Source organism: Ornithorhynchus anatinus, chromosome X1 (assembly GCF_004115215.2).
Source record: "Ornithorhynchus anatinus isolate Pmale09 chromosome X1, mOrnAna1.pri.v4, whole genome shotgun sequence".
In the NCBI taxonomy this organism is placed as follows: domain Eukaryota; kingdom Metazoa; phylum Chordata; class Mammalia; order Monotremata; family Ornithorhynchidae; genus Ornithorhynchus; species Ornithorhynchus anatinus.
This window is the reverse complement of record NC_041749.1, coordinates 39,856,014-39,875,179: the sequence shown is the minus strand read 5'-3', so window position 1 is coordinate 39,875,179 and position 19,166 is coordinate 39,856,014. Positions and strand designations below refer to the sequence as shown.

General features: G+C 53.5%; 1 protein-coding gene across 1 annotated transcript; it reads right to left on the bottom strand.

Annotated features, from left to right (window-relative positions):
• Positions 1–4,531: 4,531 nt before the first annotated feature.
• GNPDA1 (glucosamine-6-phosphate deaminase 1) lies at positions 4,532–18,640 on the bottom strand. Its single transcript, XM_029051942.2, is given in 9 exon segments — positions 4,532–5,865; positions 8,695–8,758; positions 8,760–8,870; positions 12,637–12,821; positions 13,742–13,819; positions 13,822–13,946; positions 14,948–15,053; positions 17,383–17,523; positions 18,611–18,640. Coding segments are annotated over 8 exon segments (894 nt in total). The 5' UTR covers positions 17,507–17,523; positions 18,611–18,640; the 3' UTR covers positions 4,532–5,764.
• Positions 18,641–19,166: the final 526 nt, after the last annotated feature.

Here is a 19,166-nt window from a genome sequence, read left to right as displayed (position 1 = left end):
ATAAGTGCTCAAGGAATATGACTGAGTGAATGAATGGATGAAGGAAGGATGGATGAAGGAAGGAAGGAAGGAAGCCGGGACAGACCAGGAGGGGGGCAAGGAGCTGGGCTGCGAGGAAAGCGCCCCACTGCAGGATGGGTGTGGACACTGCTGAGTCTCCCCCAGCCCCCCAGAGGTGAAGAATAATAATTATTACTTATATCTATGTGATGTATATAATATATACAATAATATTTATTAAGTGCTTACTATGTGCCAAGCACTGTTCTAAGCTCAGGGGCAGATACAGGGTAATCGGGTTGTCCCACGTTGGGCTCACCCTTTTAATCCCCGTTTGACAGATGAGGTAACTAAGGCACAGAGAAGTGAAGTGACTTGCCCAAGGTCACACCGCAGACAAGTGGCGGAGTCAAGCCCGAACCCAGGCCTTGGAGGCCCTCTGGTCCCCTCCTCCCCACCCTGGGGAAGTCCAGGCCTCTGCAGACCTGCCTCTGTTTAGCCCTACCTTGCCGGCCTCCAGAAAAGATGATAGTAAGGAGTTTCTGGTTGATGTGGAGGTGGATGGGCAACCATTAGAGATTCTTGAGAAGTGAGGAAAACCCAGACTAAACTATTTTAGAAAAATGATCTGGGCAGCGGAGAAAAGTATGGACTGGATTGGGGAGATAGAAGTAGTAGGGAGGTCAGCAAAGAGGCTGACGGAGTAGTCAAGGTGGATTATGACAAGCGTTTGGATCAGCATCGTAGCAGTTTGGATGGAGAGGAAAGGGCAAATTTTAGTGACGTCGTGAAGGAAGAACAGATGGGATTTAGTGACCAGACTGTGGTTTGAGGAAGAAAGAGGAGTCGAGGATAATGCCAAGGTTATGGGTGTGTGAGGCAGGGAAGATGTGGTGCTGTCTACAGTGAGGGGAAAGTCAGGAGGAGGACAGGGTTTGGGCGGGAAGTTGAGTTCGCTTTTGGAAATGTTAAGTTTGAGGTGTCAGTGAGACATTCAAGTAGAGACATTCTGAGTGCAGGAGGAAATGTGATACTGTAGACAAGGAGAGAGGTCGGGGCTGGAGACGTAGATTTAGGTATCATCCGTGCTCAGTGAGTACCATTGGTTGATGGATTGATCGATATAGATGGTAGTTGAAGCTGTGGGAGCCAATGAGTTCTCCAAGGGAGTGGGTGTAGCTGGAGAATAGATGGGGACCTAGAATTGAGCCTTGAGGGCCTCCCACAGTTAGCGGCTGGGAGGCAGAAGAGGAGCTGAGAATGAGCAGCCAGAGAGGAGGCAAACTAGGGTTAGATCAGTTTTCCAGAAGGGGGTGGAACATAGAGTTGAAAACAACTGTGAGGTCGAGGAGGCTGAGGATGGAATAGAGGCCACTGATGACCTTAGGGCAGTTTCCTAAGCGAAGGGGACAGACTAAACTGTAAACTCGATGTGGGCAGGGAATGTCCCCCTTTATTGTTGTATGTCATAATAATTATGATATTTGTTAAGCGCTTACAATGTACCGAGCACTGTTCTAAGTGCTGGGGTGGATACAAGGTAATCAGGTTGTCCCATGTGGGGCTCACAGTTTTAATCCCCATTTTACAGATGAGGTAACTGAAGCACAGAGAAGTTAAGTGATTTGCCCAAGGTCACACAACAGACAAGTGGCAGAGCCAGAATTAGAACCCATGGCCTCTGACTCCCACGCCTGTGCTCTTTCCACTAAGCCACGCATGTACTCTCCCAAGTGCTCAGTATGGTGTTTTACATACGGCAAGCGCTCAGTACATTGAATGAATGATTCCCAGGCCTTTGAGGCATCACCAGTAGGCGACCAAGTCGTCTGCATTTTTTTTAAATGGTATTTGTTAGGTGCCTATTATGCGGTAGGCGCTGTACTTATTGCCGGGGTAGATACAAGCTAATCAGGTTGAACAGAGTCCCTGTCCCTCACAGACTCTATCCCCATTTTACAGATGAGGTAACTGAGGCTTAGAGAAATAAAGTGACGTGCCCAAGTTCATGCAGCAAACAGGAGGCAGAGTCGGGATTGGAAACCAGGTCCTTCTGACTCCCAAGTCCAGGCTCTATCCACTAGGCGACGTTGCTTCTCCATGCTTCTCCGCATGAGTTCATTCACCCTGGTCTTAGCACCTGGCAGCTCTGGCCTGTTTCATTAATTCATTTATGCAGTCAGTCGTATTTACTGAGCATCACTGTGTGCAGAGCACTGTACTGAGAGCTTGGGAGAGTACAATATAATCATAAACAGACAGATTCCCTGCCCATAATGAGCTTTCCTTGCCTGAGGACCCGTAAAGAGCAGGCCTGCAGAAGACTCTGCTTTCCCACTCCGCTTGGGCTGGTCTCCCTGGTCACCCTAGCTGGCCTCCCCTGTCGGTCTCCCTGGTCACCCTGGCTGGTCTCCCGGTTTCAGACACTTTGTTTCCCCTTCCCTCCAAATCTCTTTTCATCACTCCATCCCTGAATGGCAGGTAGGCTGATAGCCAAACCAACAGGACTGAAGCCTCATTAGCCAGAAATTTGGGTTAATGAGCACTTCCCACCCACTGAAATGGGCAGTTGGTCAAGCTGCAGATGAGTGAGCGACCGAGGCCTGTTAGCAGTGGATGCCAGTCGGCAGGTGCCATCTGGAAAAGGTCTTTAATTGGTTTGGAGGACTTCCATTTCCCACTTAATTATGGCATTTATTAAGTGCTTACTATGTGCTAAGCTCTGGGATAGATGCAAGATTATCAGATGGGACTCTCCCAAGTGCCTAGAACAGTGCTCTGCACACAGTAAGTGCTCAATAAATATGACTGCATGAAGATGAGATACAGTCCCTACCCCGCACAACCTCTAAGAGAGAGGGAGAGTGGGTATCTTATTCCCAGTTTATAGATGAAGGAACTGAAGCCCAGAGAGGTTAAGGGACTAGTCCAAGGGCATGGAGCAGGTCAGGCAGAGGCAATTTGGCCTCGTGAAGGCCTCAGAGTCCGAAGACCTGGGTTCTAATACCAATTCTGCTACTTCTCTGTGACTTCAGGCAAGTTATTTACATCCCTGGGCCTCCATTTTCTCATCTGTAAAATGGGGATTCACTACCTGTTCTCCCTCCATCTTAGACTGTGAGCCCCATGAGGGATAGGGACTTGTGTCTGACCTGATTATTTTGTATCTACCTCAGCGCTTAGTTCAGTGCTTGCCTTATAGTAAGCGCTTAACAAATACCATTAAAAAATAAAAAGCTCACACTGGGGAGGGGTCACAGGCCCACACACAACCCTTCCTTCCCACCTCGGCTCCTGCGAGATGCATCACCGTGAGAATGTTGACTTGCGCCCTGGTCAACCTGAGGAGTGAGGTCGGGTTCCTGCTTCTGGCCTGGCATGCCCTCCCTCTTCACATCTGACGGACGATCACTCTCCGTACCTTCAAAGCCGTATTAAAATCTCCAAGAGGCCTTCCCCGACTAAGCTCCCATTTCCTCTTCTCCAACTCCCTTTATTCGCACCCTTTATTGAATTTGCACCCTTTATTCACCCCTCCCTCAGTCCCACAGATCTTGCGTACAATTCCATAATCTAATGTCTGTCTCCCCCTCTAGATGGTGAGCTCGTTGTGGGCAGGGAACGTTTTTACCAACTCTTACACGGTACTCTCCCAAGCGCTTAGAAACCGCTCTGCACACAGCAAGCATTTGATAAATACGATGGATTAACTGGTAGGTCTTGCAGCAGGACCGAGTGTACTTTCTCATCCTCAAGAACATACGCTCATTTACTTGCTATCCCTCCCGAGTTGAGCTGGGAATGCTTCAAAGGGCTGACTGGGTCACGGTCTGACCCGGATGCTTCGAGAACTGATGAGAAATGGTGATGTCAGTTTGGTCATCAGCCTCTTCCTTTGGGGAACAGGTGACAACAAGGGGACGGTCCCCACTTCGGGTCAGGTTTAGAAGTAGCGTGGCCTAGTGAAAAAGAGCACAGGCTTGGCAGCCAGAGGACCTGGGCTCTAATCCTGGCTCTGCCACTTGCCTACTGTGTGTCCTAGGAAAGCCACTTACCTTCTGTGGGCCTCAGTTTCCTCATCTGTAAAATGGGGATACAATACTTGCTCTCCCTCCCCTGAGACTGCGAGACTCATGGGGGTCAGAGACCGTCTCTGATCTGACTCTATCTACCCAGCGCTTAGAGCAGCGATTGGCATATACAGTAAGTGCTTAGCGAGGACTATGATTGTTCCAACTGGACTGTGAGCTCATCTCTAGACTGTGAGTTCATTGTGGGCGGGAATGGGTCTATTGGTTGTTATATCGCACTCTCCCAAGTGCTTAGTGCAGTGTTTTGCACACAGTAAGTGCTCAATAAACGCGACAATGAATGAATTCCAACTAGGTGACCCAAGGCACTGGGGAGCCGTCACAGAATCCCGTGCGTCCGTGACCTGGAATTGGAGGACCCGATCGATGCCAAGCGCCCAGCCAGAGCCCCCAGCTAGAGGCCCCACTGGGCAGGGAGGGAAGGGAAGATTTTCACCACATTCATTTGAAAACATCACCGTCTTTATTAAAAGATGTTGTATAAACAAACCCATCAATTCATCCGTTTTAACAGGAGAGCTGTAATCATCGCCTAGAAAAGCTAACATGGTGACCGCTGTTTGGAAAGAGGCAGCATTTCCAGAAGAACCCGGCCTCGGGCTCACAATGATTTTTCTTTAGCGATGGAGGCGGCCGGCAGCTTCCTAGAGACCCACCAACAGAGAGATGGGGGAGCCGGGAGGAAGACAAAGGGAGGAGTTTTTTGGGGGGGTCAGCCCCAACCAAGGCTGCAGCAGCGGATTGGGAAGTACTCATCTCGAAAGTGCCTTGGCCCACGAGGCCTTGAGCCCGTTCGGACCCCGGAGTGTAGTAGTCCACATTTTGTCTTCTAATTTTGATACCACTGCCCGTCGCTGTTGCCACTTGCATGTCATTAACTCTGGGAGGATGACGGAGGGCCCTTTTAATCTTTTAACGAAGCCACGGTGAGGGGGTGAATCTTCAGCAGGGAGATCTCTGAAATCCAGAGCCCCAGCGGACCCTGCTCCGTCTCTTATCCTCTTCCTCCTAGCCGGAGCACTGAAATCACGAGCGAAGACCCCTGAGGGGGCTCCTGACTGTCCCTTGGGGAGGCACAGGGGTCTGGGAAGGGTCTGTTCTCCCAAAGACAGGGTAGATTATAATCTCCTCTGACACCCAGTCTCGGCCGCGGAGAACAAACGCCTCTCTCCTCCCCGTCCTGTGAGAGAGTGGCAACTCACTGGGCCCTGTCTTGAATGCTCCTTGAGGGCGGGGAACGAGTCTACCGACTCTTTTGCACTGTACTCTCCCAAAGCACTTAATACAGTGCTCTGCACACAGTAAGCGCTCAATAAAATCCTACTGATTGATTCCCCACTGCCAACTCTCCCGTGGTCCCCAGGAGAAAAGTCAGGGCCCCCATTAATTCTCTCCAGGCTTCGGGGGCAGTTTTTAGATTTGCACTTCCGCTTTCCTTCTAGGAGCTAAAACGGGGCGGAGAATGGGTCGGGAATCAAGGTCTGAGCAAGATGAAGAGCGGTTCTGTCCCTGCTCCGTTTCAGAGACTTCCACCCCTCACCACCACCGAACCGCATCCTCTCACGCCATGGAACATATCTGATTACCGAACAGGGATTCCTCTCGCTAAAAACCCATCTCCCCCGAGGCTGGCCGTCTTCCCAGCCCTCAGCACCCCACAAGATGGCTAGAGGCTAGTCGCTGTAAGGCTTCTTGGCCGACTGGCTTTTCTCCACTTCCTTCTCTTTCATACTGTACAGAGGCTCCACCAGCTTGTTGTGGACGAGCATCAAACCTTCAGAGCAAAAAAAAGTGGGTTACAAGAACCAGGTCCAGATCGAGGGAATTCCACTGAGACCACTGAGTGAAACCTCCACGGTGGCTCAAGCGCTTAGTACGGTGCTTTGCACACAATAAACGCTCAATAAATACGATCGAATGAATGAACGGAATCCCCGAGAAGCAGCGTGGCCTAGGGGATAGAGCCCTGGGAGTCAGAAGGACCTGGGTTCTAAACCTCACTCCGCCACTTGTCTGCTGGGTGACCTTGGGCAAGTCACTTCACTTCTCTGTGCCTCAGTTACTTCATCTGTAAAATGGGGAGTAAGATTCTGAGGCCCAAATGGGACAGGGATTGTGTCCAACCTGATTATCTTGTATCTACCCCAGCACTTAGTACAGTGCCTGGCACATAGTAAGCGCTTAATGAATACCATACAACAAAAAACAAATCCTGGCATCCTAAGGGGCCCTTCCAGCTCAGCTCCCTTCACCCCTAACAAGATGAGATGTAGGTGGAGGCTCAGCCATGAAGAGCCCTGTCATTGGGGTCAGGCGGGGAGGAGCTGGTCACATGGGAAAGGTAATAATAATGTTGGTATTTGTTAAGCGCTTACTATGTGGAGAGCATTGTTCTAAGCGCTGGGTCAGATACAGGGTAATCAGGTTGTCCCATGTGAGGCTCATAGTCTTCACCCCCATTTTACAGATGAGGTAACTGAGGCCTAGAGAAGTGAAGTGACTTGCCCAGTCACACAGCTCCGCCCTTTCCTCTCCACCCAAACGGCTACCTTACTGTTACGGGCTCTTGTTATATCCCGGCTAGACTACTGTGTCTGAACCTCCCTTCCTCCTCTCTCCGCCCCGCTCCGGTCTATTCTTCACTCCGCTGCCCGGCTCATCTTCCTGCAGAAAACGATCTGGGCATGTCACTCCCCTTCTTAAACTCCAGTGGTTGCCTATCAACCTCCACTTCCAAACAAAAACTCCTCACTCTAGGCTTCAAGGCTCTCCATCGACCTTGCCCCTTCCTACCTCTCCTCCCTTCTCTCTTTCTACCGCCCACCCCGCACGCTCCGCTCTCTGCCGCCACCTCCTCACCGTCCCTCGGTCTCGCCTATCCCGCCGTCGACCCTGGGTCACGTCCTTCCCGCGGGTCCGGAACGCCTCCCTCCTCACCTCCGCCAAACTGATTCTCTTTCCCTCTTCAAAACCCTACTTAAAACTCACCTCCTCCAAGAGGCGTTCCAGACTGAGCTCCTCTGCTCCCTCTACTCCCTCTGCCATCCCCCTTTACCTCTCCGCAGCTTAACCCTCTTTTCCCCTTTTCCCTCCTGCTCCTCCACCTCTCCCCTTCCCATTCCCACATCACTGTAACTCGTCCGCTCAACTGTATATATTTTCATTACCCCTATTATTGTTGTTAATGAATTGTACATCGCCTTGATTCTATTTAGTCGCCATTGGTTTTTCGAGATGTTCTTCCCCTTGACTCTATTTATTGCCATTGTTCTTGTCTGTTCCGTCTCCCCCGATTAGACTGTAAGCCCGTCAAACGGCAGGGACCGTCTCTATCTGTTGCCGACTTGTTCATCCAAGCGCTTAATACAGTGCTCTGCACATAGTAAGCGCTCAATAAATACTATTGAATGAATGAAAGAACAGCTGACAAGTGGCAGAGCTGGGGTTCGAACCCATGACCTCTGACTCCGAAGTCCGTGCTCTTTACACTGAGCCACGCTGCTCCTCCTAAAGGTACTACGAAGCAAGCGTGGCCTAGGGATCAGAGCATGGGCCTGGGAGTCAGAGGACCTGGGGTTCTAATCCCAGCTCTGCACTTGTCTGCTGTGTGACCTTGGACATATCACTTAACTTCCTCTGTTTCCTCGACTGTTAAAATGGGGATTCAATACCTGTTCTCCCTGCTATTTAGAGTGCGAACCTCCCGTGGGATAGGGACAGGGTTCAACCTGATTAAACGTGTATTTGCCCCCAGCACTAACGACAGTGCTTTGACACATCATAATTACTTAACCCTAGAGAAGAAAGTTCATGACTATTTACAGGGAGGCAACCTAGTAATAAGTAATATTTCTCTTATCTGTAACTTATTTTAATGTCTGTCTCCCCCGTAGACTGGAAGCTGCTTGTGGGCAGAGATCGTGTCTAACAATTATATTTATTGAATACTTTCTGTGTGCAGAGCACTATAGTAAGCACTTGGGAAGGTATAATGAAACAGATTTGGTAGACAAGTTCCTTGCCCATGAGGACCTTATAGTCTAGAGGGGGACACCAGAGAGCAGTGTGGCCTTGTGGAAAGAACATGGGGCTAGGAGTCAGAGGCATCTGGGTTCTGATTCAAGGTCTGCCAATGCTCGCTTGTGTAATGTTGGGCAAGTCTTTGGGCACTTTTCTGTGCCTCAGTTTCCTCAACTGTAAAATGGGGATTCAAAGACCTGTTCTCCCTCCTACTAAGACTGAGAGCCCCATGTGGGACAGGGACCGTGTATCTGATCTAATTAACTTGTTACCTTCCCCAGCGCTTAGAACAATTTTTGACACATAGTAAGTGCTTCATAGTATAAAAAACTAAAAATCCATACAAAACAAATACTATTATTATGACCCCTTGGCCTCCAGCCCAAGGTCATCTCTACTTATCCTCGGTTTTGCTCTCTTCAAAGAGTTTTTTGTTTGTTTTTTTTAAACTTTTCCTCTCTTCCTTTTTCCATCTTGGCCCCATCCCTTAACATCCCTCCTTCCTCTGACTCTCCCATTATGTCCGCCCATCTATAGGGGAGGCAAGCCGGGTCCCGACCCTCACTCCTTCGGGCCCGCTCACCTTTAAAGTACTTTGACCGTCTTCACTTGAGCTCCAGGGTGGCGTCCTCGTCGCACACGAACACGCGTGCAGGGGTGCTGCTGGAAGGCGGACACGGTCCACATGTGGTTCACCCCCTCCTCGATGGCTTTGTACAGGGCAAACGCCTTGTGGGCGCCGGTGATGAGGATCAGGACCTGGAGCCGGGGAGATAGAGCGGGTGGTCCCCTGGTCGCCCGTGGGCGCAACCCGGACCGGGAGGCTTGTCCCCATGGCAGCCCCTCTCCCCCCCGATCCCGCCTGGCTAGAGGGGGTGGGCCAGATGCCCCGCTTCCACCCACTGCTCCGAGACTTCGGAGGAAGCATCAGCCCAAACTCCAAGCCTCAGCCCACAACTGATCATCCAAGCCAGTTTTCGCCAAACCTTGGGCACCTAGAGTTAATAATAATAATAACTGTGGCTTTTGTTAAGTGCTTGCTATAATGCCAGGCACTTTACTAAGGAGTTGGGGTGGAATACCAGCAAATGGAGTTGGAAACAGTCCCTGTTCCACGTGGGGCTCACAGACTCAATCCTCATTTACAGACGAAGGTAACTGAGGCCAGAGAAGTGAAGTGACTTGCCCAAAGTCACACAGCAGATAAATGGCGTAGCCGGAATTAGAACCCATAACCTTCTGACTCCCAGGCCCGTGCTCTATCCACTACGCCAAGCTACTTAAGTCTCTGAGAGTTGTTTACAGGATAAGTTCATTCATTCATTCATTCATTCATTCAATAGCATTTATTTGAGCGCTTACTATGTGCAGAGCACTGTACTAAGCGCTTGGGATGAACAAGTCGGCAACAGATAGAGACAGTCCCTGCCGTTTGACGGGCTTACAGTTTAATCGGGGGAGAACGGACCAGACAAGAACAATGGCAATAAACAGCGTCAAGGGGAAGAAACATCTTGTAAAAACAATGGCAACTAAATAGAATTCGAGGCGATGTACAATTCATTAACAAAATAAATAGGGTAACGAAAATATATAACAGTTGAGCGGACGAGTACAGTGCTGTGGCGATGGAAGGGAGACGGTGGAGGAGCAGAGGGAAAAGGGGAAAAAGAGGGTTTAGCTGCGGAGAGGTAAAGGGGGGGGTGGCAGAGGGAGTAGAGGGAGAAGAGGGAGCTCCAGTCTGGAAGGCCTCTTGAGGAGGTGAGTTTTAAGTAGGGTTTTTGAAGAGGGAAAGAGAATCAGTTTGGCGGAGGTGAGGAGGGAGGGCGTTCCCGGGACCCCGCGGGAGGACGTGACCCGGGGGTCGACGGCGGATAGGCGAGACCGAGGGACGGTGAGGAGGTGGGCGGCGGAGTAGCGGGAGTGTGCGGGGTGGGTGGTAGAAAGAGAGAAGGGAGGAGAGGTGGGAAGGGGCAAGGTGATGGAGAGCCTTGAAGCCTAGAGTGAGGAGTTTTTGTTTGGAGCGGAGGTCGATAGGCAACCACTGGAGTTGTTTTAAGAAGGGGAGTGACATGCCCAGATCGTTTCTGCAGGAAGATGAGCCGGGCAGCGGAGTGAAGAATAGACCGGAGCGGGGTGAGAGAGGAGGAAGGGAGGTCAAGAGAGAGGCTGACACAGTAGTCTAGCCGGGATATAACGAGAGCCCGTAATAGTAAGGTAGCCGTTTGGGTGGAAGAGGAAAGGGCGGATCTTGGCGATATTGTAGAGGTGAAACCGGCAGGTCTGGTAACGGATAGGATGTGTGGGGTAAACGAGAGGGACGAGTCAAGGATGACACCGAGATTGCGGGCCTGAGAGACGGGAAGGATGGTCGTGCCATCGACGGTGATAGAGAAGTCTGGGAGAGGACCGGGTTTGGGAGGGAAGATGAGGGAGGGGCTCCCCGCTTCCTGCCAGAGGGGCCGGAGAGGGGAAAGGGGACCCGCCAATGTGGCTGTCCTGGGCGCACAGGCACTTGCTGGGTCCTCGAAGAGATTGGGGGTGAAATCCTTCCCCTCCAACCCCCGGGTCCAGAGCCTGAGCTGGCTTGAGGGTACCAGCTCTCCTGGAATGCCCACCTGCATGCTGGAGTCAGACCCCCTAGATGGAGCAGCCTCCCAACCTCAACCACCTTCCAATCCAGCCTCCCGCCTCCCCTAGGACTCCTCTGTCTTTGGATTCATTTCATTCAGTAGTACTTATTGAGCGCTTACTATGTGGAGAGCACTTTACTAACCGCTTGATTCACCCTGGGAGGTGAGGCGAACTCAAGAGGCCTTCCCTAAGTCCTCCTTTCCTCTTCTCCCACTCTCTTCTGCGTCGCCCTGACTTGCTTCCTTTATTCATTCCCCTCCCAGCCCCACAGCGCTTATGTACATATCTGTCATTTATTTCTTTATATTACTGGCTGTCTGGTCCTCTAGACCGTGAATTCGTTGTGGGTGGGGAATATGTCTTTTTATTGTTGCATTGTACTCTCCTAAGTGCTTAGTACAGTACTCTGTACCTGGTAAGTGCTCAATAAATACGATGGACCGACTGGCTCAGTCCATCATTGGCACTGCAGGCAGCAAGGAATCGGAAATGTATTTCTCCGTTTCAAACTTCAAGTTGAGCAGGATAACCAGCCAGGTTTTCCAGAAAAGGACCTTTCTCTTTCCCAATCAGTGGTATTTATTGAGCGCTTGCTACGTATGGAACACCGTATAAGTGCTTGGGAGAGTACAATTCAGTAGAGATGGCAGGGACGATCCCTGCTCACGAGGAGCTTATAGTCTGCGGGGAAGACAGACATAGATAAGGGGAAGGGGAAATAGCAGAGTATAAGAATACTTCCATAAGTTTTATGGGGCCGGGGTGAGAATAAAAATGCTTAAAGATACAGAGCCAAAGTTCACAGTCGAAGCAGAGGGAAAGGTGGATAGGGGAAATTAAGGGCTTCATCTGGGAAGGCCTTCTGGAGAAGATGTAAGGCTTCGAAGGTGGTAGAGTGGTGGTCTGGTGGATGTGAAGAGGGAGGGAGTTCCAGGCCCGGGGGAGAACGTGGGCAAGAGCGCGGCAGCCAGTTGGAGAGATCGAAGTACAGAGAGTAGGTTGGTGTACAGAAGTGGGTTGATTTATAGTAGGAGATCAGTGGAGTTAGGTAGGCAGGAGAGAGCTGGTTGAGTGCTTTAAAGCCGACGGTAAGGAGTTTTTCTTTGATGGGGAAGTGGATGGGCAACCCTGGAGGTTTGTGAGGAGTGGGGAGACATGGACTGAACAGTTTCCTCTCCCGGGTTAGCCAGGATGGATCAGAAATTGGAAACGCAAAAACCAAGCTTCATCAATTTCCTTGAGATCTTTGGCTCCGAGGAGCAGCTTGGCTTAGTGGAAAGAGCACCGGCTTGGGAATCACAAGGACCTCGGCTCTAATCCTGGCTCCGCCACGTAATAACAATAATTATGGTACTCGTTACGTGCTTACTAGGTGCCAAGCACTGTTCTAGCACTGGAATAGATATGAGTGGATCAGGTTGGACACGGTCCCCGTCCCACATGGGGCTCACACTCTTAATCCCCATTTTTACAGATGAGGTAACTGAGGCCCAGAGAAGTTGTGACTTTTTCAAGGTCACACAGCAGACATGTGGCGGAGCCAGTCATATGTCTAGCGTGCGACCTTGGGCAAGTCACTTAATTTCTCTGTGACTCGGTTTCCTCAACTGTAAAATGGGGATTAAGACAGGGACTGCGTCCAACCCGATTAGCTTGTATCTACCCCAGGGCTCAGTGTGGCGCCCGCCACGTAGTAAGCACTTAATACCATAGATTATTATTATTTGTGGAAAAGGAAGAGGAGAACACCCACCTGCCTCTGCTCCGTGAGGCCCCGGAGGGCAGCTGCACGAAAGACCTGGGTGTGACCACCTTCCCCGACGGGAAGCGACCAAAGTTGGGCAAAGTCCCACGGGCATCCCCCGCCCCGCCTTCCCCTTCCACACCTTACCTCTCTAGCGTCCATGACCGTGCCCACGCCCACGGTCAGGGCCATGGTGGGGACTTTGGCGAGGTCGTTGTCAAAGAACCGGGCGTTGGCGAGGATGGTGTCCATGGCCAGCGTCTTCACCCGCGTCCTGGACACCAAGCTCGAGCCGGGCTCGTTGAAGGCGATGTGTCCGTCGGGGCCGATGCCTATGTCAGAGATCCGGCCGGGAGAGAGAAGCTCAGCCGGGGGCACCGGCTGGATCCGGAGCTCCCAGGCCTCAGATGCAGGAGCCCCCTGCCTCTAATTCTTGGGGTGACAGGCCTCTGAGGGCTCTGAGTGAATGGCAGACCGGGGGGCGCCTGGGGGAGGAGATGCCACCTGGGGCTCCGAACACCTACAAACCAATAGGCCCGCCCACAAAGCGCTGGGAAGCATGCAAAGATCGCTGAGCAGAAAACAGGAACTTTCTTGCCCTGAAAGCTAGATCACATAGCATCGGAGTCAGTACCATCCTTCGGGCCAAACGGCAGCCGTGGATCAAACCCCCCCGCCGGCGGGCAGGGCTTCGATAGCTGCATTGTGGGAGCTCCGGAGGGAGAGCAAGCCAGATTGCTCCAACTGGGCACTTAATAAATATTATTACTTCTACTTCTGATGCCAACCTACACACCGTAACCTCGATCTCATCTACCTCGCCCGCCGACCTCTCACCCGCATCCTGCCTCTGGCTTGGAACACCCTTCCTCTTCGTATCTGACAGACAATTATCCTCCCCACCTTCAAAGGCTTATTGGAGATACATCTTCTCTGAGAGGCCTTCCCTGCCTTCGAAAGCCCTCCTTTCCTTTTCTCCCACTTTCTCTGCGTCACCTTAATTTACTCCACCCACCCCCGCCCAGCCCCATAGCACTTATGTACATATCTGTAATTTATTTATATGAACGTATGTCTCCTCCGCTAGACGTAAGCTCCTTGTGGGCAGGGAAAGCGTCTGTTGTATCGTCCTCTCCCGAGCGCTCAGTACGGTGCTCTGCCAGGGTAAGCGCTCAATAAATATGATTGATTACTATTACCCCTGCTGTTGCTCCTCTTGCTCCTCCTCCGCTCCCCGTGGGGCTCAGCTCACCTCCGACGAAGAGCTCGATCCCCCCGGCGGCCTTGATCTTCTCCTCGAAGGCGTCACACTCCGGCCTGCAGGTCAGTCGCGTCCGTCCAGGATGTGGGTGTTCTCCGGGTTGATGTCGATGTGTTTGAAGAAGTTGTTCCACATGAAGGAGTGATAACTCCCGGGTGCTGCCGGGCAGACCTGGCGGGGAGGGACCAGCGCCGCGCTCCGGGTACCTTCCCGAACCCTGGCCGCTCTGGAGAACATAGATGGGGCTCCCTGCCCAGCCCTCACCCTGGGGTCCCGACGCCAGCTGCCTCTGCCACGGGATCAATTATGGTATCTGTTAAGCACTTACTATGTGTCAGGAAATGTACTGAGCGCTGGGGTGGAAACAAGCAAATTGGTTTGGACACAGTCCTACCTGGGGGCCCACAGTCTTAATCCCTATTTTACAGATGAAGTCATTGAGGCATAGTGAAGTGACTTGCCAAGGTCACACAGCCCTCTAGACTGTTGAGCTCGTTTTGGCAGGGAATGTGTCTGATGTTATATTGTACTCTCCCAAGCGCTTAGCACAGTGCTCTGCACGCATAAGCACTCAATAGATGGTTATTAATAATCATAATTGCAGACAATGTGGCAGAGCCAGGATTAGAACCCGGATGCAGAGGATGGATCCGGAGGGGAGCCGTCCTATGGGTGAGGAAGCCCTCCAGCCTTGGCTATGGGAAGGATCTTTCGGGGACACCTGGAGGAGCCGGTCCCATCTGCAACGGAGGAAGCGTTCCCCCCCGCCAGAATCCCAAGGTGGTAACGCGATGACGGCGGGTGTCTCTTGCTTCCTCCACGGGCGATCGTGCCACCCTGACTCCTAACTCCTTCCAGGCCCAGGCCCACACCTCTGCTCCCCACACCCGCCCCCGGCAGGTCAAAGGGCAGCCGAGCGGGGCCCAAGGCGTCTCCCACCCTCCACGGGACCACGCCCGGAGCCAAAGCTCAGGTAGCCCTGCTCTCCACCCAGCGTGCAAAGTCTGAGGGGTGGGGCCGAGGGCTGGCCGGCAGGCCAGGGGACAGAGGCCGGGGCGAGGGCAGGGGGCAGAGGGAGGGGCCGCTCTCCCCTCCAACCCAAAATGGCATCACCGGGTCCCTCGGGCCTGCCGGGAAGCCCTCCAAGTCCTCCCGACCGCAGCCTCGCCCCTCTGGAGGGGTCCCAGATCCCGGCACTCACCCACATATTCGTCCATGTTGAAGGTCTTCACATACTTGAAAGACAGGTCCCCGTTCTTGTAATACTCAATCAGCTTCTTGTAGCAGCCCAAGGGCGTGCTTCCTAGGAGAGTGGAGGGAGCGGTCAGTGCTGGGCCCTTCTCCCCGTCCTCGGGGAAGTCAGGGCTACAGAAGGCCTCGGCCCCGGTGGACTCTCGCTCGAACACGCAGCGGAGCCCGGGCCTGCCGGTCAGTCGATCGTATTTATTGAGCGCATTACTGTGTGTTTCTTAATGTATCCTCTCTGCCAGTAAGCGCCTAGGAGAGTGCAATACAATAATAGACACGTTCCTGCCCACGACGAGCTTAGAGTCTAAGGGGGGTGGTGGTCAGTGCTGGGAACGACCCGCTCCGACTCGGCCCATCTCGTCCCAATCGGACATTCGCGCTTCCGAATCCACGGCTCCCTCCTGGGGATCCCAACCCTGCTGACCCTCAAACATTCAATTCGAACGCAGCGTGGCCTAGAGGATAGAGCCCGGGCCTGGGATCCAAGAAGGGCCCAGGGATCTAATCCGACCTCCCCACTAGTCTGCTGGATGACCCTGGAAGTCATTTCACTTCCTGTGCCTCATGTTACCGTCATCTGTAAAACGGGGATTAAGATGGCGAGCCCCACGTGGGACAGGGACCATGTCCAACCTGATGAGCTTGTACAGTGCCTGGCACATAGTAAGCGCTTAACAGATAGCCCTAAAAATCTATATCAGTCGATCGGTGGCATTTATAATAATAATATTGGTATTTATTAAGCGCTTACTATGGGCAGAGCACTGTTCTAAGCGCTGGGGAAGATATAGAGTAATCAGGTTGTCCCACCTGAGGCTCACGGTCTTCATCCCCATTTTACAGATGAGGTCACCGAGTCCCAGAGAAGTGAAGTGACTTGCCCACGGTCACACAGCTGACAAGTGGCAGAGCCGGGATTCAAACCCATGACCTCTGACTCCCAAGCCCGGGCTCTTTCCACTGAGCCACGCTGCTTCTCTATTATTTATTTATTTATTATTGATTGATTGTTGACTATGTGCAGAACACCGTACTAAATACTTGGGAACGTACGACAGTACAGTGAATCAATTGGCCCAACAGCTCTCTGCTTTGATCAATCATCGATATTTACTGAGCGCTGTGTGCCGAGCACTGTACTAGGCACTTGAGAGAGTACAATACAATGGGGTTTGTAGACTCGTTCCCTGCCCACCATGAGCTTTACAATTTAGATATTTCATCTGAAATCCTTCACTGACCCACCAACCAGCCAGCAAACTGGCTTCCTCTGAGGTCAGGTGGGGAGGGGGGCCCAAAGTTGTAGCATTGAATGATTTGAGTCAGACAGGAGGAAGGACTTCCCAACTGAAGAGGTTGTGCGTCTCAGGAGCCTGGGGACCCCCTCCTTGGGTTGACTCTAAAATAAGGGATCCACTGTTCCAAACACCACTGCTGGTGCCTAATGGGAGTCCAGCAGTGCGGAAGCTGGGCCTTCCTGGTCCTGGCTCCAACATCCAGGTGGCTCGAGTGGGGATCCCTGGGACACAACTGAAATAAGAAGTCCCTGGGACATCTGGGGTAGACCGAGTTACAGGCCGGGTGAGGAATAATCACTGAAAGCAGCATGGCTCAGTGGAAAGAGCACGGGCTTTGGAGTCAGAGGGTCATGGGTTGAATCCCAGCTCTGCCACTTGTCAGCTGTGTGACCGTGGGCAAGTCACTTCACTTCTCTGTGCCTCAGTTCTCTCATCTGTAAAATGGGGATTAAGACGGTGAGCCCCACGTGGGACAACCTGATTCCCCTGTGTCTACCCCAGCGCTTAGAGACAGTGCTCTGCACATAGTAAGGCGCTTAACAAATACCAACATCATCATCATCATCAATAATCCTGCCCGGGGACTGGAGGTGGCCTAGCGGAGCTCCGGCCTGGGAGTCGGAGCGTCGGGGTCTAATTCCGGCTCCGCCACTTGTCTGCTGGGTGAAACTGGGCAAATCATTTCACTTCTCCGTGCCTCAGTTCTCTCATCTGTAAAATGGGGATTAAGACCGGGAGCCCTAAGTGGGACAGTGACTGTGTCCAACCCGATTACCTTGCATCTACTCCAGCGCTTAAAATGGGGCCGGACACATAGAGGCACTTAATTATCATAATTGTTATTATTATTAGGCCCTCTGGAGGTCACTTCCAGCCCCTATGGCTTTGGGAGAGGCCTGGGATCTCTCCCCATGGCTTCTCTGTTCCCGGACATCTGCTGGCTGAGAAACAACCCGTTCCTTTCTCTCACTGCCGGCCTGCTCTCCCCTCCCACCACCGGCCTGCTCCCCCGGTTCCTGCCACCCACCTCCTATCCCCCCACACCACCAGGGCGTCCCAACCGCTCAGCTCCGCTTCATCACCTACCAGTGGGCAGCCCCAGGGTGAAGTACCTCTCTGGCCCAGGGTTAAACTGAACGATTCGGTTCCTGATGTACTTGGCTGCCCATTCGCTGGCCTGGGAGTAGTGGTCCACAATGATGAGTTTCATGGTGAACCGCTCGGGTCCTGCAGGCGAAAGGAAGAAGACAAAACTCAGAAAGCGCCACGGCCAACCGGGCACCCGCCGTGGGAGGTTGTGTGCTTCCCTATCTGCCACGGGGCAAGCCTGGCCTGGACGTCGGGGCCTGATGCCTGTTTTTCTGTGAGTAGAGCCCGGCCTGGTCTCTCAGACGTGGGTGGGCATCTGGGGAGTGAAGAGGGGCCCAAAACTCATAAGACTATGAGACCGTCTTTGGACAAGGACTGTCTCTATCTGTTGCCGAACTGCACATTGCAAGCGCTTAGGACAGTGCTCTGCACATAGTAAGCGCTCGATAAATACTAATGAATGAATATGAGGATGGGAAACGGGCAGCGGGGGGAAACCGCGGACCTCCAGTGCTTGTGGGGCAGTGTCAAAAAAAAAAAAAGGGGGGGCAGAGGCCATTCCGAGCCCAACTCTATTTCCACTGCCCGACCGTGGTGGACTGAACTGCATAGCTTTGAGGGAGGGGCTGGCCTCCCCAAAAGGATCCCTGGGCGAGGGTCGGGGGGGGAGCCTGGGCATCGGGCTCAGTGGAAAGGGCCCGGGCTTGGGAGTCAGAGGTCATGGGTTCGAATCCCGGCTCCGCCACTTGTCAGCTGGGTGACCGTGGGCAAGTCACTTCACTTCTCTGGGCCTCAGTGACCTCATCTGGAAAACGGGGGTGAAGACTGGGAGCCTCACGTGGGACCACCCGATGCCCCTGCATCTCCCCCAGCGCTTAGGACAGTGCTCCGCACAGAGTAAGCGCTTAACAAATAGCAACCTTGTCCTTCACTTCTCTGGGCCTCAGTTCCCTCATCCGTCAAAGGGGGATGAAGCCTGGGAGCTCCCAGTGGGACGATCCTGCATCTCCCCCAGCGCTTAGGACAGTGCTCCGCACCGGGTAAGCGCTCACCAAATAGCAAACGTTCTTCTTCTTCTTCACTTCCCTGGGCCTCAGTTGCGGCGACCGTGACCTGGGGATGGAGGCCGGGAGCCCCCGTGGGAGAGGGGCTGGGTCCACCCCCGCTTTTCCCGTCCGCAGCCCGGCGCGTGGCGCTCAGTACAGTGTCCGGCGCCGCCACTCACCCGCCGCTCGGCTCCGCACCGCCCGCCGCCGCCGCCGCCGCCGCCGCCGCCGCCGCGTCACGTGACGGGCGGTCGGGAGGCCCAGCTGACTCAGCGCTTCGCCCGCCCCCTCCCCGCCGGGGGGCGGGGCCTCAGGGACGGAGGGGGCGGGGCCGCAGGGAGGGGCGGGGCCTGAGGGAGGGAGGGGAGGAGCCTGAAGGAGGGAGGGGGCGGAGCCTCAGGGAGAGAGGGGAGGGGCCTGAGGGAGGGAGAGGAGGGGCCTGAGCGAGGGAGGGGCGGGGCCTGAGGACGGGAGGGGCGGGGCCTCTGTGACGGAGGGGCGGGGCCTGAGGGAGCAGGGGGCGGGGCCTGAGAGAGGGAGGGGCGGGGGCTGAGGGAGGGAGCGGGGCCTGATGGAGGGAGGGGGCGGGGCCTGAGGGCGAAGGGGCGGGGCCTGGGGCGGGCGCGAGGAGCCGGAGTTCCCGCTCGGCTCCGCCACGCTCCCCAGCTCCCAAAGCCGGGCCTGCCTCATTCATTCATCCATCCATCCATCCATCCATCCATCCATCCATCCATC